This window comes from Papio anubis, chromosome 2 (assembly GCF_008728515.1).
Source record: "Papio anubis isolate 15944 chromosome 2, Panubis1.0, whole genome shotgun sequence".
In the NCBI taxonomy this organism is placed as follows: domain Eukaryota; kingdom Metazoa; phylum Chordata; class Mammalia; order Primates; family Cercopithecidae; genus Papio; species Papio anubis.
In genome coordinates, this window is record NC_044977.1 from 80450860 (window position 1) to 80473100 (window position 22241).

At 42.1% G+C, this 22241-nt stretch overlaps 1 protein-coding gene across 21 annotated transcripts in view; it reads left to right on the forward strand.

Moving 5' to 3' along the window:
• Positions 1 to 22241, forward strand: part of FHIT (fragile histidine triad diadenosine triphosphatase) — a 1487995-nt gene that overhangs the window by 1421786 nt on the left and 43968 nt on the right. For 2 of the 21 annotated variants that reach the window (XM_031662794.1, XM_031662796.1), the window contains one exon: positions 15837 to 18410. The exons of the other annotated variants lie outside the window; for them this stretch is intronic. In XM_031662794.1, the coding sequence (XP_031518654.1) occupies positions 15837 to 15849 (13 nt within the window). In that variant the 3' untranslated portion in view covers positions 15850 to 18410. Of the gene's footprint in view, positions 1 to 15836; positions 18411 to 22241 lie in introns of those variants that run through there. 21 annotated transcript variants of the gene reach the window in all.

Below are 22241 nucleotides of genomic sequence, written 5' to 3' on the forward strand. Positions count from 1 at the left end.
GTACAAAGACTATGGAACTTTAGGGAATAGAAATCTCTCAGTGGATCTGTTAGGATAGCGCTTTACCATATCTGCTCCTACCTTCTAGTGTGAGTTCATGCTCCACTATCCTGCTCCCTGAGCTCCTATCACTGTCCGAAAACAATACGCACTTAGATCATCCCAGATGGCTCTCATTCCCACTGGTAATGACATGGAAGCATGACTCAGGATTCTCTGTCACACCTTTCCTGGGACCTCACAGCATCACATGGAATGTTCCTTCTTTTATCTCCAATCATGCCAAGGAAGAAGTCCACAGTATTATCAACCCAAACTCACTGTGATGGTTATTATTGTTTAAATTTTTAATGAAGGCAAAAACACCATATCTAATTGGCAAAAGTCATATTGAAGATGACATATGTGATAATAACTGAGTGTACACTGTGTGCCAGGTGTCACATATCATTCCATGGAATCCTCCCAGCAAGCGAAAGAGCAAGGCTCACTGTCCCCATTTACATAGAGGAAGTTGAGGCACAGAAGAATTCGCCAACTTGCCCGCAGTCTCATAGTTATGAAGTCTCTGTTGTCACTCTCTGTGACACAGACTCCCAGGTCCAGGACCTGCAAAAACCCTGGGCAGGCCTTTGTAGTTTTTGTCTGGTAAGACATGCCAAGTGGGCAAGTGGGTTTTTTTGCTTTATGACAACAACCAGAAATGGCAAAACATTTTCTGTTATGCTTTGAAGAGAATTCCATACTTGGAATTAACTTTCCTTACTATTTCTGCTTGACTCTAGCTGATTTAATTTTTTTTTTCTATATGTTATTGGGGAATGGGTGGTTTTTGATTACATGAATAAGTTCCTTAGTGGTGATTTGTGAGATTTTCATGCACTCACCACCCAAGTAGTATACACTGTACCCAATGTGTAGTCTTTTATCCCTCAACCCCCTCCCACTCTTTCCCCTTGAGTCCCCAAAGTCCATTGTGTCATTTTTATGCCTTTGTATCCTCATAGCTTAGCTCCCACTTATGAGTGAGGAAATACAATGTTTGGTTTTCCATTCCTGAGTTACTTCGCTTAGAACAATAGTCTCCACTCTCATCCAGGTTACTGCAAATGCCATTAATTCATTCATTCCTTTTTATGGCTGAGTAGTATTCCATTGTACATATATATACCACAATTTCTTTATCCACTCATTGATTCATAGACATTTGGGTTGATTCCACATTTTTGCAACTGAGAATTGTGCTGCTATAAAATGTGCATACAAGTATCTTTTTCGTATAATGACATCTTTTCCTCTGGGTAGATACCCAGCAGTGGGATTGCTGGATCAAATGGTAGTTCTACTTTTAGTTCTTTAAGGAATCTCCACACTGTTTTCCATAATCGTTGTACTAGTTGACATTCCTACCAGGCTATAGATGATTTTATAAAGGCTACATTCCCTTTCATTCCATAGTAGCCTGGGCTGCAGCTCCAAGCCGAAGCTGAAATTAAAAAAACAAAAAACAGACAGACAAGACCTCATTCCCAGGCAGCCAGGAAAGTAGGTAACAGACTTGGATCTAGGAATGGGCCAACTCTTAATTTCCGTTGTGCTCAATGCAGGTTCTCTGAAGCAGGTGAAGTGATGTAATCCATGTGATATACTAAGCACAGTATCCACACATGGTAAGTGTGCAATCAGTATTGCCCATTTCCGTGAATAGTGTGGCTTTAAGCTCATGAGCGAGAATGTGTACTCGTGACTGTTAAGGGATTTGTTCCTTCACTCTGCAGTGCAATGATCTTATCTTTTTTTTTTTTTTTTTTTCCATATGTATTCCCACACTGCCATGGTAGCCTTTGTGAGAACTGGAGGACAGGCGGGGTCAGCAAAGGAAACTAAACAAGAAAAGGCTATTTCTAGTAGAAGAAATTCCAAAGGGAAAGGACCTCTAGATTGGGAGCTCCATGAGAGAGAGACTCTCTTTTCAAACTCCTAGCACAGACCGGATGCTCTATAAATACTGAAGGATAATAGGGGAGAAATACTATGTTTAAAAGCTGTATGGCCTAGGAAAGAAATAGGGCCTATGTGGGGACAAGGGATGGAGTCCACTTGGCCCCTCCACTCCTAATTATAAAGGGTCTCAAATTTTGACATTTGATGTTATTTCCAAATGACTTGTCACATGTCTTATGTGTGCTAAAGCATGAACTTCTTAAATATAGACATTTATAAAATACAACCAAAAAATTAAGCTTTATCACATTCTTTTGTTTTGTAAAATGTCAGCAGCCTCAAAAATTGCCAGTTGGAAAGACCTGTCTTGACCCAGAAACCTGTCTTTCACTCACCTTAGACCAAGACCGTACATGCTCTGGCACCTGGTGGCCAACACCAAACTGTTGGCTGTCATTTATTTCTTCCAGATATTTGGAATTTTCTGACTAACTTGTCTGAGATACACCACAGACACGGAGCATTTTCCAACAAGTCTGATGTTGTTCCATCTCAGTTTTAATTCTGAAGCTGTGAATACTTCCTTGAAATAACAGCAGCACATCTTTTCTTTGCTCAAATCCTCCTTGTTTAATTTGCAAAGGATAGCGGGCGTTCTCCTCCCTGAGTAATTCACTGTTGGGGATGTGTGTGTGTGTGTGAATTTTCTTACATGGAGGGCAGCTGGATGAATGTGTCCTTTCAGAATTGTCAGTGACAGACAGCTATGACATCAGGTAATTTGTGGGCACACCAGCCCACTAATTTGGCACCTCCTATCATCCCACACCCTGCTCCCATCACCAAACCACCATTAACTCTTGTACCTCAGTTACCCCCTTCATAGCCTAACCATAGGCCGTACAGGAACAATGACTTATCTAGCTGTTTATTGAATCACATGTATGCCTAGCCCTGCACCAGGAGCTAGGAATACAATTGTGTGCAAGGCATACTTGGGTCCCTGACCTTTTGGGTCATCTTCCCCTCACCTCTAAAAAACCATCCTAATAAATAAGAATATCTTTGGTATTGCAAAAGGATCAACAAAAATCTTGCCTCACGTTAAATTCTTGACAACCGTCCCAGCTTATTCTTAATTCTTTAAGCTCTTTTAAAATCAACCTTCCTGTTCCAAAGAGTACCTTCAAATCCTTCCTCTATCCTCTCTCAAAAAATCCATGAGTTTGGATCCCAGATTTATTATTAAGTAAGCGTTCCAGGAATTACTGTTTCTCTCTTCACACGCTGTGCTCTCTGGGAGCAAGCCGACTCGCCTTCTTAAGTTGGCTGGAAAGAATGCGAGGGTACGTCCTCAGGCAAACCTTATCGAGAGCCAGAAGCCACACGTTTCCAAGGTGTAAATATGCAGTTGGTGTTGCAGGCCTGGGATGCAGAGCCCCATCAAAGTGTTAACATAAAATAAGGTTGACAATGCCACTTCATCAGAAACAGGTGACGAATTAGATGTTATGAAATGCTTATAAGCCTAGGGAGTAAGGTGCTCAAAGACAATTACCAACTAAACATTTCATTAATGAAATAATGATTAATTGTAATTACTAATTAAAATGCAGGATTATGCTGTTGGTTTTGAGCAGTAACAGGAGTAATGACATTACCATTTTTAATGGAATTCCAGGAACAAAAATTATAACAACTCACAGAAAAGATATGGCTTGCAAACGTGATTAGGACTTATTGTTAAACCCAGGGGCACGGAATTTTCCCTGCTGGTGAACTTAAGTTAAGTAAGTTTAATGCGGTGTAATTTAATTACTGAGCATAGTTTTCTTCTCAGTGGGAACAGATACCAGGTTTATGCTTTAAAGAACAAAAGGAAGAACGTAAATAGCTATGGGTAATGATTGGCTACCAGCAGGAAAAATCAAACAGCATTTAGCTGTCTTTTGCATAATATTTGAGGGTAGATGCATCCTGGCTCAGTTGCAAATTTTATTTAATTAATGCTTAGAGGATTAACAACAAAGTAGCCCATGCAGACAGGGAATGTAGTGCTGTCAAGTGTACAGGAAAGTGAATTTCCATAGGAAGGACGTCTCCACTGAATAATTAATGTGCGTGCATTTTCGTAAATGTCAAATTCCCACAGGAAGCAGAAACTTGACCCTCTGTAATAAACCATTTAGGATTCATTAAATATAAGCATCGTTCTTAAACTGTTTGCCATGGCACATGAGCTCATCCATAATGCAGCATGCCGGCCTCAGCTGCAACATAAAAATGCCCAGCACTGGGCTTTTAGGCAGCTGCAGTTACCCTGAGTGTGCCGACTTCCAGTCTGACTCAGATCTTAGCCCCTGCAGGTGAGCTATCACTCACTTCTTTCTGACTTTTATAAGGCCAAGATGAGTCCAGAGTCAATCTGGAAAGCTAACATTTAACTCTTACTGAAAGATAAGGAGGGCCTCAGACCCTGTTTAGACCTTCTCTATCAGGATTCCATGACATTGGCACTATTATCCTGTGGGGCCAGATAATCTTTGTTGGGGAGTGACTGTCCTGTGCATGGCTGATCATTTAGCAACATTCCCAGTCTCTACTCACTAGGTGCCAGTAGCGTCTACCCTCTCCCACCAGTTATGACAATCCAAACTGTGCCAAACATTGCCAAGTATCTCCTGGGGGCAGAATCTCCCCAAGTTGAGAACCACTGTATATAGAACTTAACTGGAGTGTATCCACCTAGGTAGGGTGAGCTGCCAAGGGGACACAAGGCTTCCCATTGAGCTGGGCCTGTGAGGCTGTGGGAATCCATAACCCCTTGTCACCTTCACAATCACAGCCATCCCCAAGACCAAATGTGCCTTGCTCTTGAATAGTATCAACTGCCCCTTACAGATCCAAATGTGGCTATCACAATGGCAGTAAGTGCGCCATTAAAATGAAAACCATTTACTCTAGTGACCCAGAGCTGTCTTATATATTCCTCTCTGTGCAGCAGTGACTGTTTCCTTTTCTTTATGTATCAAAATTGCTAGGGCTGTGAGCAACCCCCACCATTGTCCTGGACTTATAAAGAGTCCAGTAAATCACTAAGTGATTTTCTTTTTCTTCCTTCCTTTCTTTCTTTAAAAAACAAAAATAAATTTTCTGAGATTAGTATGGGAAGAGAAAAAGCAAATGAGCTCACCCATGGAAATTTTTATCCCAACTGTTTCTAAAGTCTGAAAACAAATCACATTTTTTCTTTTAATAGAATATAGATTTGATTTCTTGATTTTAAAACATGCACTTTTAATTCTGTCTGGGCCTGCAGGATGCCCACATGCTGGCTAAAAAAAGAAACACGAAGCTATTTGGAGAATCACTTTGTCTACACAAAAGCAGAAGCTGATTTGACTAATGATTTTTCTCCTCTTTGATTTTTATTTGAATCAAAATGAGCAGTTAGTTATATCTTGGCACCCCACTGCCATTGCCTCTGCATTCTCCTAAAATAAAGATTTGATGTGCTTAGTACAGATGTGTTATCAGAGGGTGACACAAGTGTGCAAGAGCATCTTTGAGGTTGTGTTATATCCACGTGACATAGTAACTGGACACAACTCATTTCACACTGAGAGGTGGAGACTGGTCGGTTACTGGAAACCTAGAGCATTCTGATTTTCTCTTGTGACAACAGTTCCACTTTGGCCTGTTCATAAATCACACTAGCTTGAACGCAGACCATCATAAGTATGGTTTCTTTCTAGTATTCCACTTTGAACAGACCTGTTTTAAATTAACCAGCCAAACGCAGTTCAAGAATCAGAACCAGCGAGTGAAAAGTCTACTTGGCTCAAAACCTGACTCAGTCTTATTAATTCAGAAAGTAGAAAGCTTACATGTGCTAATTACCAAAGCTACTAATTAGCTTTAATTATAAGCTTGGAAGGAAGTTGAAGTGTGCTACATTAGATAGTGCTGTTGACCTTTTCAGTGTACTTTGGAGGGGGAGGGTGGAGAGGCATAAAGGAGATGTTATAAAAGTCATCAGAGAGCAATTAATTTATGTCTTCTGATGAATATGCTATAAATTAACACATCTGTGTATATCAGAACATAAAGGCATTTTAATAGAGCCTTACCAATGTCAATTCTGAGTGCCCCAGCCAGCAAAGAAAATGTACTCGTTTCATAAGTTATTTCTTATTCTGTCACTGTTGTAAACCATGTGACAAACTGCATCCAGCCAGATGAATGCTTCCATTCGTAAGTCATAATTAAGATAGAGGGCCAGCTTTGACTGATTTGGGAGGGTCACTGTGAGAAGCCGCCCTCACCAACATTTCGTGAGATGCTCAGAAACCTGTTTCGTGCCAAGGTCTGGAAATACTGTCCCCACTGGCCTCTCATCGGGGTCTAATATGTCACTCTCTCCGAGCCTCTGCAGCCCACGGCTCAAACCACTCCTTTGATGTGCCTGGGATGCTCCATGCTGTTTTTCATGTCACAAGACAGCTCCTCCGGTATTCCTACTCACACAAATGACGATGGCTTTCAAGGACCACCGGTGTAGCCTTTCACACCTCAGAAGACCCTCCTCAGGCCCCAGGAGACATCTCACAATCCCCGTAAAAGGCACCTAAAGCAGACCAGCATCTGCTTGCTGTGACTTGTAAACTCTGAGTCCTCTTATCCTTTAGATTTGAAGATTCTTTGGTTAGGTTCCAATCTCTCAAAACTGATGTATCCCCTAGTAACCACCAGAGGGATCCCATATAATGTGATAAAAATTATAATCAACATGGGGGAATCATAGCTCAGCCAGCGTGTGCTTGCTTCCAAGGCCCCAGGTCTCTCCGCCTGGAAAAGGAGAGCAGGGAACAAAGGATGAACAGTGTGGGGGAAGGTTCTGCCTGGCAGCTTCAGGGAAGGGATTCTCAAAGGAGAGGCACGGGTCTGAAGACGAAAGTGTCTGAGGCCAATCTTCTCTTCTCCTGGAAACAAGCAAGCAAACAAATAAAACAAACCCCAGTCACTGCAAAGAAAGCCCTCTGAAAATCAATGGAATCAGACCCTATTTATTTCTAAACCTGTGTTCAGAAGTTGAACTACAAATGAGATTGTATTGTAAGAACTAAGAGCTTTTTCCATGTTTCAAATAGGTTTGTACAATTGTATAAAAGAAGAGGGAATCAGGAGTGTACTATGTTAGCTTCCTAGGACTACTGTAACACATTAGCACAACCTGAGTGACTTAAAACAACAGAAATGCATTCTCTCCCAGTTCAACATGCTAGGTGTCCAAAACCAAAGTGTCAGCAGAATCATGCTCTCTCTGAAAGTTCTGGGGAAGAATCCTTCCTTTCTGCAATCTTTGGCCTTCTCTGGCTTACAGCCGTATCACTCTAGTGTCTGCTCTGTCTTCACATGGCCTTCTGCCCTCTGTTGATGTCCTTATAAGGACACCAGTCATTGAATTTAGGGCCCAGTCTAATCCAGTGTGACCTCATCTTGACTAATGACATCTCCCAAGATCTCTTTCCAAATAAAGTCACATTCTGAGGCTCTAGGTGGACATGCATTTTTGGAGAACACACTCTTCAACCCAGTGTGTGTTCCTTTACTATTTATGTAAACAACATTTCAAGTTTAAGCCCTAGACACAAAGCTGGGCTGATGCTGTAGTTCTAACATGATTTCCAGGTCTTGGGATGAAATCCATTATCACCACCTGGAAAATGATACTTCAGTCACCGTGGGTTTCCTCTCTGCTTTTTAAAATAATAGGTTTTCAAGCACAATGCCTCTCCTCTAAGCTGTTGTAAGGCTTGTGCCGGAGAGTTTTTAGTGTCTTTTGTGTGAGTGTGTGTTGCGTGAAGTATCAAAAGACATTGTTTCTACCCTGCAGTCCCTTTGTAGCTAATTTTATTGCCCTCAACTGTTAGGTCTTATAGGTTATTCCTGAGCCTATTGGGCCAAATCGGTGTAGTTAAAGCTCAAGTCATCCTTGTTTATCCCTGTTCTTAATTCATGTCTGGCTACACAAACGGCCAACTGAAACTCCAGATCAGCTCAGCAGAAAGCTGTATGTTCAGGTCAAACATGCTTGAGTGAGAAGAGTGTCTGCAGTGTGTCAGGCAAATTGGCAAGCAAGTGTCAAGAGACCCAGAGGTAGGAGGAGAATGAAAAGAGGGGAAATTAGCAAAAGGAGTGGAGGTGGTTGGACCTGAGTTTTACCATACGGTAGAGAGTGGCCATCACTGGCAGAGGTGGAGTTGTGGGGAAAGAGGGAGATAATCCCAGGGCCTTGTCAGAGAGAGCCTCCATCTCCAGGACAGAAAAGCCTTGAAGAGCCGTCCTTTCAAGTCCACTTCTTGTTCAGAGCCCCCTCCGCAATATCTCTACCATGCAGACTTCTAGCCTTCTAGCCTGAACTCAAGCATCCTCAGTCATTACCAAGCCCCCTTTCAAACCACACTCTTCGTCCTGCAATTTTAATTATGTTAAAAACGCATCTGCTTTCCCAGACACTAAAGGCCACATATTGTATGATTCCATTTCTATGAAATATCCATAATAGGCAAATTGATAGAGACAGAAAGCAGATTAGTGGTTGCCAGGGACTGGGTGTGTGGGAAAAGGGGAGTTACCACTTAATGGGTACAGGGTTTCCCTTTGGGATAATGAACATATTCTGAAACTAGGTAGCGGTGATGTTTGCACAGAACTGTGAATGCACTAAATGCTGCTGAACGATATACTTTAAAATGGCTAAAGGGTGGATTTTACATTGTGTGTATGTTTCACCACAGACATATAAATCGCTTTCTTCCAATCCACCCACTAGTTATCTACCTGCCCCATGAAACCAAGCTGAAGTTTAATTCCTTTTCCATGGCCCACATTGTTAATGTTTCTTTCTCCTATGTCTGTGGAAACCATCACGCACCCCCACCCCATATCTCCACTTCTCATGACTAATCACCCTGTGTCCTGGAATTGTGCATCTTTGAAATCCCTTATCCTGGGCACCCTCCACTGGATATATCCCCTTTTTTCATTCCTTTTCTGAAATTATGCTGCTGCTGGGATATACTGCTGCTGGGAAATATGGCCAGTACATGCTACAGGATAATCACCTGCTTTGGCCTGGAACTTGGAAAGTCTGGCTCCTGACATTAACTCTCTGTGTAGCCTGAATGGCAAACAAATTATTCAACCTCTCTGGCCCTCAGTTTCTTCACCTGCAAAATGGAAGACAAGAGGGCTTCCAAAGCCTTTTCTGACTTTCAAACTTCTAACCCACCACATAGCTCTGCACCTTATTCTTGCTGATGACACCCCATAATGTGTTCCTGTTTGGCATCCCTGCTGTGCTACTAATACCCACTGAGCTGAAAGTTAACCGGGCAGGACATCTTCCTCACTAGGGTTAAGCTAGATCTTCCCCATCCCGATCTGCAATGTGTGACATTGGATTTGGGACTCCAGATGGAAGATTGCACTAGGATCCTGATTAAATCCTGCCCCATAAGATGGAATACAACATTCCAAAATGTAATTTTCTATATTCATTGCATTATCTAACCTATTCATATATCTCTTGTTTTGCTCTCATAGAGAAATCTGTGTGTGTTCTCAGGCAAGTCCCTTAGCAGAATTTTGGATAAGAGGGATCACAGCCAGAGTCCTGTGCTAGCCCACTGAAGATTTCTATTCTGGTGTTTTCCTCATCCCCAGAAGTATGGCAATGGCCCTGTTTATGACTGTTCTGTTTATGGAACTGTCTGAGCTGAGACTAAATAATTAATAGAGGGGGAAAAGCCATGTGGCTTTCTGAAGATCTTTCCCTTACCTTTTTCTTGAGATGAGGACTATATTTGTATTTTGGTGGTTTGCATTTGATTTTGTTGTTCTCATTGTTTCTCCAGTGATAATTTGGTTTAAGTCACTAAAAGGACACCCCCATGTTCCACAGCTGCATTCTAACCCCATACACTGGGGAGATATATATTTGTGAGATATATATATATATATATGATTTGCTCAACTGCTTTAACTCACTTGCAGTAACAATGACTGTGGATGGTAGGAGAGAGGCAAATAGGCAAAATTCTCCTTGATGAGAATTGCCACTGGGGATCTAGAAGCTCCACATTCAAGGTTTTGAGGTAGCCATGACCAGTCTAACTGTAGAAGTGGAATGGAGCATTGGAAAGAGTATAAATTTAGAGCTCTAAAATGTATACTCAAAAAGGATATAGTCTAATGGCAATAAACTGGGGACACAGCACAGAGTTTTGTTCAGATTCTTCTCTTTGCCCCTTTGTCTTCAGAGATAAGAACATTCCTTTCTTCAGGGCACCTTTCCAATGAGGGTCTTCTAACCTGCCTCAAGGACAAAGAAGGAGTGAGCAGTCAGAAAGACCTTCCTGCTTCTGTTACTTTCTCATATTCCTTTAGCTTAAAATATTCACTCTGCCAAGGTGCCATCTTTTGGGGGAACATGTCCTGAATCCCATCACTTTCATCTGTAAAATGCAGATTGCATTAAATTGCCTTTGATATTCCTAGTGAAATTAGAAAACTTGGGGATAAGAAGCATCCAAACACCTGGTCCTGGGCTTGACTGACCTGTATCTCTGTCTTCACAAGCTCTGAAAGAGTAAGTGCCCACAGAGCAGGACATGCCGCAAAGGGGCACTTTGAGCTTCTTATTCCGTACCCCATAGTCTTCCACTGCTTCAAGCTAGACAGAGGAGGACTCTGTCTCACTCTAGAGACAGACCCATGGCCTGGAAAAAGGCAAATAGAACGGCCGCCTTAGCTCCCTCTCCCCTGAAGCCTACACTAGACTCTAAGATTAGAGCACTCCAATACCAAGTAAGTACAGGTACCTGTCTTGAGAGAGCCCACCAACCTGGGAGAAAGGGTGGTTTCCCCAAATGCTTAGTGCACGACAGTCCTCAGCTGTTCACTCTGTACTTTCTAGGGTGGGGCAGCTCCAGAGATCACCTGACTTGCCAGTTCCCAGAAGGCAGAGTTAGCAAAGGGCCTTCTAAGGAAACCCAAGCGGCAGTGAGACAGGGAAATAGGGTCTGCAGGCAGGGAACATAAGGCTGATTCACACTTGAGCTGTGACAGGGGCTGTCCTCTCCATAGGGCATATGCCAAGTAAATGACTTCATAACTTTACTTCATCCTCTTCATTTACATAGGGCATACACCCAGTAACCAATGGAAACCTCTAGAGGGTATTTAAACCCTCCAAAATTCTGTAATGGAGTGTACTTTCATTTTCAACACTTTCTCTGCTTTTGTTGTTTCATTCTTTTCCTTGCTTTGTTTGTGCATTGTGTTCAGTTCTTTGTTCAAGAGGCCATGAACCTGGACACCCTCTACCAGTAACAGCAGTACCTTCTTCAACGGAAAACCTAGCCTTGTGGGATAAAGAGACAGACAGCTATTGACCTTGAAATGGTGCAGTGCAGACAATGCGTAGTCCATTAAATATTTTCAAATGTGACCAATGCCTGGCAGTCTCTTCCTGGATTTAAGTGTAGGAGTGTGAGGAGGAGCCATAAGCTTTTCTTGTGGGTTTCACAATTTCCTCCTCTCCTCAAATGAACCAGAGACAAGAACATGACCTGATGGTCACTCTGCGAGATGTTGCTGAGGCCGTTCCCTGCTCAAGGAAACAATATATCAGGATCAAGCCACATCAGTGATGAATACGCACATCTTTCCTGATGGCAGGCTGTTACTTAAAATGCTGGAAGCCCTACCCCTGAGAACCAGGCCCCAAGTATTTTGTTGGTGCGGAAGTAATTGCAGTTTTTGCCATTGAAAGTAATGGCAAAAACTTGCAATTACTTTTGCACCAACCTAATACATTCGTTGCTACCCAGAATCTACATGCTCCGGATGGTCAGGTTTTTTTGTGCCTCTTTAATTCTGATACAATTTTTATTTTATCCCTTCTTTGAGATGTCCTTTACTGAAGCAAATGGGGATTTATTATTACCTGGCAATCTCCTTTAGGCTGTTTTGTTCAGGCTTGGTTGTTCAAGGCAACTGACAAAAAGAAATTTGGGGAACAAAGCCACCTTGCTTTGTTGGGTCACCTTTAATAGCTTGGAAAGGTCGAGAACTTCTTTACTTAGCAGAATCTCCTGATGACTTTGCTAAGTGAGGAGCGAGATGCAGGTTCCCTTTAAAAGCCTGACATCTTTGCACCTTTGTTCATATGCAAAGTGTTTTCTCAAAGTGAGGCCTTCTGCATTTGCACCTCCCCACACTCTAATGAGACCCGTGCTGCTGCCAAATCACATTCGGAGACTGTTAATGCAGCAGGAGCCGGCGGAGGTCTCTTCTCCATGGAAGCACTCCGCTCACCCAGGTGAAGAGCAACAGCACTAATGAGCGCCAGGAGATGACCTTAAAACAGAATCCTTCGCTGGCCCCGTGCTCGCCTGTAAGGTCCTCATTCTTTAGTCTTTCTGTCCCTACAACTTGGCAAAAAATTTGTCTCTATAAATTGGAGGCTTTATAAATTGTCTTTATAAATTGGGGGCGGGGGGGATATCTCAAACTCTTGACTTTAATTCGGATAATTAACATACTGAGTTTTTAATTTAGTGAGTGGGAGGGAAGGACGTGTGTTTTGCCAGCTTTTAAATGTAGCGGAAACATAAACGCCGCGTTGCAGGATTAAAATGAATGATCATTCGATTAACATTCATCCCGTGCCTGTTATGTATGCACCATTCAGCTAGGCAGGGCTGGGGATATCACAGGGCAGGCATGGCACCTGACACGTGTCTTCAGGGAGATGCAGTCAGTCAAGTAGAATAGTTAAGATGTATACCCGTATCACTATAGTTCAAGATAGAAAGTGTTCAAATAAATAAATAAAGCCTGTAACTTCAGAGGACAGATTCTTTGGAGTATCTTTTCTCTGTTCTCACTGCTTCTAATTCAGACCACCATTTTCTCACCCTAGGATTATAGCAGTAGTGACGTGACTAGTTTCTGGCCCTCAATGAACACCTGTGATGTGCGGGGCACATAAAACAATTGTCACACATGTCCATGTGAAGAGACCACCAAAAAGGCTTTGTGTGAGCAATACAGCTTTTTAATCATCTGGGTGCAGGCGGGCTGAGTCCCAAAAGAGTCAGCGAAGGGAGATAAGGATGGGGCAGTTTTATACGATTTGGGTAGGTAATGGAAAATCACAGTCAAAGACGGTTGTTCTTTGGCGGGCAGGGGCGGGGGTCACAAAGTGCTCAGTGGGGGAGCTTCCGAGACAGGAGAAGGAATTTCACAAGGTAATGTCATCAGTTAAGGCAGGAACAGGCCATTTTCACTTCTTTTGTGATTCTTCAGTTACTTCAGGCCATCTGGATGTATATGTGCAGGTCACAGGGGATGTGATGGCTTAGCTTGGGCTCAGAGGCCTGACAACAATGAGTTAAGAGAAATGGGCCAAGGATAAGAAGGAGTATTACAAGGAGACTGTTGGGAACTAGAGCACACACAGGCTTCTGTCTGAATAGGGCAGAGGCTTTGGCTGCAGTTAATTATTGCCAAGCAGGGTAGAGGAACCTGAGCCACTAGGTACACATTTGTTTTTTTGTTTTGTTTTGTTTTGTTTTTTGAGTACAAATCTAATTATTTTTAAAATATTTTAAACACTGTGTAATCCATACAGAGCATTCAGTGTGCCTGAGCTGGCCTGGCACTTGCCATGTGGCAGCCTGTGGCATATACTACACTAAGGTGAACACACCAAGGCTGAAGTGACTCAGAGAGTGTCTGTGGAAGGGAGAGTATTTGATACACATTTGGAAGAATGGGTGTAGCCTGGAAAATGGCTTTCCAAGTAGATGAGAGAGTGTGAACATTAGGTATGGACCTAGGGACCTTGAGGTTGTGGTCAGAAAAAGACAAGGACTCTGGCGGCTGGAGACCAGGGTATGAGCAAAGGTCAGAGGACATGCCATGGAGCCTCAGGCCAGAAGGGTAAGTGAAGGCCAGATACCCAAGTGACCTCATGTGCAGGTCCTTTACCCACTCGAAACCTCACTCTGCTTGTCTGTACAGTGAGGGTGGTGACATCTACCTCCCAGAGTTGTTGGAAGGAGCTGGTGGGATTATTCATAGCAAATGCTTGGTGGTGTGTCTGGCATTGATACGGAGCATTGGGTCTCCCTGCTGTTTAATAAAATGTGGGCTTCATTTTGCTCATACCGTGGCAGTAGTGAAGAGCTTCTTCTTTTGTTTTTCTTTTTTAAAGTCTATATTTTCACTTATGTAGGGAAACTAAACATTCATAAATGTACAATGAAGGAAATAACAATCATCTACGTTCTCATCACCCAGAATTAACTAAGGTTAACATCTTGGGAGATTTGCATTGGCACCCAGTCTTTTATTTTTATGTTATTCTTGATTTTGCAAAAATGAGAACACATCCATCACAAAAACTTGTTAAAACACAGCAAAGTACAAAAATGAAAGCATTTAAGCCTACCATCATAATATTAGGTGCAAATCATTTCAGACAGTTTTATGTGCATCATATGTAAAAGGATGACTGCTTCCTATAGGGTTATGGGATTGCCGTAGGGATTAAATAAGGTATTCCAGGTGAAGCATTGAGGTAGCACAGGCCTGGCATACAGTGCTCAATAAATGTTGGGTCATCATAGTCGGCAAATGAGCAGGTGCAGTTCTGCAACTACGATTTCTGTATCATGTTTCATAAAAGTCTAACGTTCAAGTTGGATCCACCTTTCAAGATCTTTCCCTACCCAATTGCAAAGAAATGTTCAACAACTCTTTGCAATGAGCTGGGAAGGGGGGAGATGGTCAGGATCCTTGGGAATTTCACGAGCTGATAAAAAAGAGCTCCAGAGACAGAGGAGATCACAAAATGTGACCTCTCTCTTCTTCCTTTCTCTCTCTCACCCTCCCCCTTCTCTCCTCCTCCTGCACTCCTGTTGTGGTTTAACACTCAGCCACTGGAATGCTCAGAAAATGCTTATGAAGTCCTCCTAGTTACATTTTAGACTCCCTTTCTCTTCCTGAGGAACATACACACTGATCCCAGAGTTAATGAGTATTGATTGTGACATCTGTCTTCACCAGTGGCCCAAGAAAGGGGTGCACATGTTGGCTGCCTATGGTTAACAGCTCAGTTGAAGACAGGAAGCGAATTAGCTGTTAGAAGGTGGTCCTTTGCACCTGAAATTCATTATAGCTTTAAACTCATTTTGAAAATGTGTCTTTTAACTCTCTGAACCAAGAGTAAAAGCCCGGGCCACTTGGTGAGAAACCTGTTTTGCTTAGTGATTAAAAAATCTGGCACTGCCTCATTCTTTGAGCTTTGCGGAAATTTGCAATAGCTTCTTTTTACCATAAAGCAGGTGTCAGGCGAAGACTTTGTGTGTGTTTATGATCATTATGTTGTATTAAAGAGTCGTGTTGAATTCCAGAATGAGAACAAGAATGCTGCATATTCCTCTACCTGCAAAGCAATTAAATTATTGTCTGACATGTTTATAACTCCAGAATCAGTAATCAGCTTTTACTCTGAATAGAGGACATGGCGTTATAATCCAGTGCTTTGCTGAGAGGTTCATATTTAGCATTTGCATTTGATAATTTAATTTAAATAATACTGAGCGAGCACAGCCACACTTCTTGGCAATTGTCAAAGTAATAGAAAAGAATGCAAAGCACAGCCTGTTTTTTTGTAAATAATTTTTGTATTCCTGAATGGTTTTCACTTCCTTGGTATGAACCTCTGCTGCTCTTGTCGAATAGACTAGAAAATGGTAGGAGCCTGTATAGTCACAAGTATTATGTGTCTCTTTGTTCCCTTTCTCCTCTTCCCACAGAAACAATATCTGAGCAATCTCCAAATTTCCATGTGATTGTGAAAGGCCTGCAGTGAAGCATTTAAAAAAATCGCCCCCACAAGGGACTTTTTTCTTGCAAGACGCCTTTATGTATTATAGATCAATTTTCTGATAAGAGTCTCTGTTCCACAGTATATTTGGTAATTTCAGCAAAAGTAAGTACTTGCCACAGGAATAGTGAATCCCAAGTTAATGCCCAACAATATCACCAACTAAATGAAACACATTGAAGAAAGAATCTCTTCTCTTCCCTATTCCCCTCCAAAATAAAGTTTATGGGATGATTTCAGGATGTTCATTTCTAGGACTGTCTAGCTGTCATATTTCTTTACCCAATTTATTTACTTCAGGGCACAGGGTGCCACCTGGTTTCCAGACACATTGCTGTTTCCACTTTCTCCCCTCCCCTTTTCCTCTACTTCTCATGAACAAAATATCCACAGATTACTTCCATCCCTGTTGGGGGAGTTTCAGGGCCTTCCCATCACAGGCCTTGAGAAACCAAACGTCCATGCCCTAAAGGTATTTTTTTCCTCCATTGTGCATGGTTTTATAGTCTTGTCCAATAGGACCTGCATAAGCTTTCTCAGGCACCACATCTTGCTTAGAGCTGGGGGAGGTCAAACAAGGCCTTTCATTCTTACTGTGCCTCCCAGTTCCCAAGACCTCCCTAGTCACCCAAAATGCTGATTGGTTGCCAATATCACATATGTAAGTCTATATGTGCCTTCAAAGAAGGTTTATTTTACTAAGAATGGCATTTTCTGACAGATGTTGTTTAAAACTGAGTTAAATAAAAATATTTAAGTAGATTTCCTAGTGTTTCTAGAATCTTCTTAGGGAGGGAAAGGGAGTAATAGGTGGAGAAGTGCAACTTCCCTTTGATTTGTTTAGATTCAGCATGTCTGGGCATGCACAAGCCTTTCTAAGAGTTAACCAATGTGGCTGGAGGTTAGCAGAGGCTACCCTGCCAATCATATTTTTAAAATGTCCTGGGAAATAAGGCCTGAGTGTCAATGCCAACTGAGATGACTCTCTTTCCTCTGAAGAATAGCCCTTACTCTCTGCCAGCCACAGTGTTAGATATTTTTCATCTGGAATCTCTTTCAAACCTTCCTGAAAACCACGGACTCAAACAACTGTGGACTTCATCATCCATTTTCCAGAGGCTGAAACTGAAAACTGAAGTGAGCTAACCTGCCCATGGTCATCCTGTTGGGAACAAAAGCACTAAAATCTAATGCAGGTCTTCCCAAACCCAAAGCCTATACTGTTTGCACAGCCTCATAGGCTCCAGCCACTACTTCTGTGTGTATATTAGCAAGCGTTCTGTCAGTGTATAATGTGCTAGCTACATCTGTGGCCTTGGCCTTTGATCAATATTGATCACCCCTGAATTCTTGTGAATCCTGGTACATCTGATTCCGAAAAGAGTTGCGGGTAGCCAGGCAGCAATGATGCGGCCATAAGCAGTGACTTGTGCATTTGAATAACTCACAGAATCATAGCATTCATGTGGTCTGAGAGGAAGCCCTTGGTACAATCTTCTTTCCTCCTGATCTCTTGCTCTTCTAGTGAGAATTTACCTAAATCATATAGCACTATTCTAGAGCCTACCTTAGCTCGTCTTAAGATCTATCTACCGTTAGTGATTAAGCGGAGGAAGGCGAGGGGATAAAACATTTCTGGGTGGCATAGGCGCAACCCCTTCTGCCTTAGTGTTTTTCTGAGCTGAAATACTGTCTTAGATGTCCTAGATGAAATACTACCAACCAAAAAGGGGGCTTGAAGAAGGTTTTTGGTTCGGGAGGTTATGATTCTGGAATGTTTCCCAGTAGAGTGGCTCTGAGAAATGGAGCCATGGTGTTCAAGGAGAAATCACCAAAACACAAATTGGCAGCCTCTTTGGGACCCTAAGCAGCGCTCCAGGCAAGTTTAATATACTGTTCTTGTGGTAGTGAATATTCAGGTTCTTCACAGGAATGGGGCTTATAAAATCCTGTGAACATGGATACTTCATCATAGCAAATGTAATGATTTTCATTTGTTTTAATTCTGTGATTAGTTCTGTTAATAAAAATGTCTATTTAAGCTATTTAAGACACCCACTAAAATGCTATAATATTAATTTCATGGAAAAAAATCCAACAGAACTATATTAGTTTTTCCCCCATTAAGGTAACATTATGGACTTTTAATGGCACTCTCAGCAATAATGGTTTTTATTGACCTAATTATTAAATGAATTAAAATCTGTCTCAGTGCTTTAAAAATTATATGATATCAGCATCAAAGAGAGAGCCATGGTAGGTTACTATCTGGTGAAGCAGGAGAAACCCGGAACCACACCCTCCTTACACGGATTGGTTAATCCAAAGAAATGATAAATAATACTCTAGTTTCATTAGATGTATTTGCCTATCACTATTTATAAAATTTGTAAGGTCAGGCACAGTAGTTCAAACCCATAATCTCAACATTTTGGGAGGCCAGGGTAGACAGATCACATGAAGCCAGGAGTTCGAGACCAGCCTGGCCAATATGGTAAAACCCCATCTCTACTAAAAATACAAAAATTAGCCAGGCATGGTGGTGGGCGCTTGTAATCTGAGCTATTTGGGAAGCTGAGGCATGAGAATTGCTTGAACCCAGGAGGCAGAGGTTGCAGTGAGTAGAGATTGTGCCACTGCACTCCAGCCTGGGCTACAGAGCGAGACTCTGTATCAAAAAAAAAAAAAAATGTAATATCAAAATAATACTTTGTGACGACTTACAACATTAAACATGGAAAACTTCTCTGTTTTCCTTGTCTCTCTTACACTTTTCTCTTTTGATGTTTTCCAAAAATAGTGTTAGAACTTTAGCAATGATGTTAAATATATGATGAAACCTATGAAGTTTTCTAATTAGTTTTAAATATAAAAGTAATGTCAGGGGAATAAATTTTTACAGTACAAAGGGAAGAGAGTAAAATTTCAAATCTCACTTTTCCAGAAGTACCATTGAGAGTTTGAGGAAGCCATTTGTAAATTATTGATTTTTGGCTTCTATTAATATATGACTTTATTTTTGGCACAGATAGCAAATATGTGACACCCACACCTCTAATTCCCTCTCCCAAGTCAGTCATCATTAAGGGATTGCTGCACCCTTTGTCACTGAGAACACTGCAGTCTTGGAATTCATGTCAGGACTGTGCTTCAGAAAAACCCACCCAATGTGAACTGACATAGGAATTGAACCCTCCTTTGCATCCCTGGTGATCACTCACAATTATAAAAGCATCTTCATGGACACATACACATGAATCTCATTTGCTCATCAAAGAAATGCTGTGAGAGAAGGACAAGAATTATCAGTTCTATTTTAGCAGACAGAAAAGCAAGACAGAGTAAGGAAGTGAATCAGAGAGCTACAGTAGTTTATAGAGTCTCAAGGAAGGCCTCTTTGAAGACTGACATTTGAGAAGAGACCCAACAGAAGAAGGAGGTACATGAAAAACGTGGAAATAGAGTGTCACAGGCAAAGGAGGAGCTGGTGTAAAGAGCTTAAAGAGGGAAGGAAGCCCTTGTGACCAAGGGAGAGATACAGGGTCTGGGGATGTAGCTAGAGACCCACAAATGGGTCTGGGTGGCCCAGAGCCAGGGTAAGGGATTTGCATTTCATTCTCATTTTACTGGGCACCATTAGAGAAGATGAAAGGAATGACCTAACCCAATATATGTTGGACACAGGCTAGACATACCGCATCTTGCCTCAACAATATCTACCCAATCAGCAGACACAGTTTTCTCTTGAAAGCTAACTAGGGTGAATCATGTCTTGCTGCCGGTGCTCACTTCTGTGCTGATGAACTCAGAAGGTGGTATTCCCTGTCTCCACCTCTTTCCTATAGCCATGGAAACCTATCCCAAGACCAGGGTTAAAACCACACAGCAGGGCGCACTCAGTGGAGTTCTGGTAGAGACAAAAGCAAGGAAAAGTTCATTGTGCGTTCTGTCAACACTGAGCAGTATAGGACTTCCCACAAGGAGACCAGCACATAAGCCCATCTGAACTAATAAGAGGAGGCATTCCCTGGCAGCCACTTTTTCCAATCCGATGGAGCTCTGTGCTGCACAGTGGGGCATCTCTTACCTTAATCCTGAAGTTTTACTTTTTATTTCTTAATTTTTTTTTTTTTTTTGAGATCGGGTCTTGCTCTGTCACCCAGGCTGGAGTACAGTGCAATCATAGCTCACTGCAGCCTCAAACTCCTGGGCTCAAGCGATGATCCTCTCACCTCAGTCTCCTGAGTAGCTGGGACTACAGGCACCCATGACCGTGCCCAGCTAATTTTTGTATTTTTTAGTAGAGATGAGGTTTTGCCATGTTGCCTAGGCCATCTTACCTAAATCCTTATCACACAATTAAACTTACCCTCACTCTTCTGTTTTGGTTTGCTTTAATCCCCGTATCCTTTGTGCATATAGCCTTATTTTATATAAAAATAAGAATAAATGTTATGGTATTTTTTTTTTTTTGAGGCAGAGTCTTACTCTGTCGCCCAGGCTGCAGTGCAATGGCACAGTCTTGGCTCACTGCAGCCTCTGCCTCCAGGGTTCAAGCAGTTCTCCTGCCTCAGCCTTCCGAGTAGCTGGGACTACAGGCACCCACCAACGCCCAGCTAATTTTTATATTTTTAGTAGAGATGGGGTTTCACCATGTTGGCCAGGCTGATCTCGAGCTCCTGACATCAAGTAATCTGCCTGCCTCCGCCTCCCAAAGTGCTGGGATTACAGGCGTAAGCTACCAGCCAGTATTATTTTTAATACTGATAATGACTGGCTGAGAACTTACTGTATGCTAGACCTCACGCTACATGCTTGGCATTGCATTTTCTCCTTCCTTTGAGGTAAGTTCCATTATTATGCCATTTTACAGGTAAGGAAACTGAGCCATGGGAAAGTTAACTCATGCTTATCTAAGATCATACTGCCAACAAGGGCAGGGTCCAGGAGGTTTAACTACAGAGTCTATACTCTTAACCAAAAAAGAGTCTTTCCTCATACTGTCAAATGGAACAACTGTGACTGAACTTTGGAGGAAACTAGGCCTAGCTTTGAAACCTGTCTCAGTTTCTTCAACTGTAAATTGGAGCTTATGATGGCACTGACCTCAAAGGGTTTGGTGAGATTTAATGAGATACTATAAATAAAATGCATGGAGAGTGCTTAGCACACAGCAAGTGCTCTACAATATCACTTGGGCTCTGGGCCTCAGTACCCTGATGTATGTCATGGAAGATAATAGCAGCTGTCTCCAAGGACCACTGAGGGACTTATAAGAAGTGGTGCATATAAAGCACCTACACAGGGCCTGATGTTTTGCTAGGTGGTGACTGCTTTTGTTAATCCAAGAATGAGTGATCTCTTGAATTTGTGGCCTCCGTAGCAAATGACAGTAGCAATGGAGGAAAAGCCACTGGTATCTCCTCTGTAATTTTCATTTCTGAAACGGGAATGAGCACCATTGTTAATAACATGCGAGTATCTGAATTTGAGTTGTGATGTTCATGTCCTGGAGCATTTTTAATTGGCACCATTTCAGAAGGAGCCATTTGTGCTATAATAGAAAGATTCAGTGCAAAACCTATGAAGGAAAGTCTGATGTCTATTGTTTAAGTCAAGTCCCAACAACAGTATGTTCTAGAGAATTGCAGATGTTCTCAGATCATGTCACATTTCTCTAAACACCATGTGTGATGTGTATCCGATGGAGCAATCTGGTATGATGAGGATAAGGCTCTTTTTTTCATAGTTAAAAAAAAAAACAAATGTCTGGCTAAGCTCGTGAGAAATAGCCTGCATATGTGGCAGTGAGATGAATGGATTCTTACACAGTGTCTCATGGAGAAAAGCTCCCCAAGTGTTCCTGTGTGAAATGCTGTACCTTTGTCACTTTGGGGGATACATGGGCCGGGCCTGAGCTAAAGGCATTGCTAAGCCTCAGTGAGGAGAAAATGATAACCCCTGCCCTCACTGGGCCAACTCTCAAGTGCCAGATCTTTTTCCCTCCAAAGCCAAACTCCCATCAATGAAAAATAAAGACAGAATGATTTCATCTTTCAAATGAGGCAATGAGGCAAGCCCTTCACTCTGCAGGTTTTAAAAGATTTAAATCAACTCTTTTGTTTAAAGTCCTGTCCCCTCATTTGACCAAAGTCGTATAAATCCTGCATTTTCTTATATTATTCTCTGACCATGATTGGAAGAAAATGTTCATTGAATTCTCGCAAGGACTGAGTTTCTGGGGAGATAGTGCTAGAGGGGAAGGGGGGAAGGTTTGAGTTTGATGAGCACTGGTCTGGAAGCCAGGAGGTTCAAGTCTCTTTATCACTAGCCA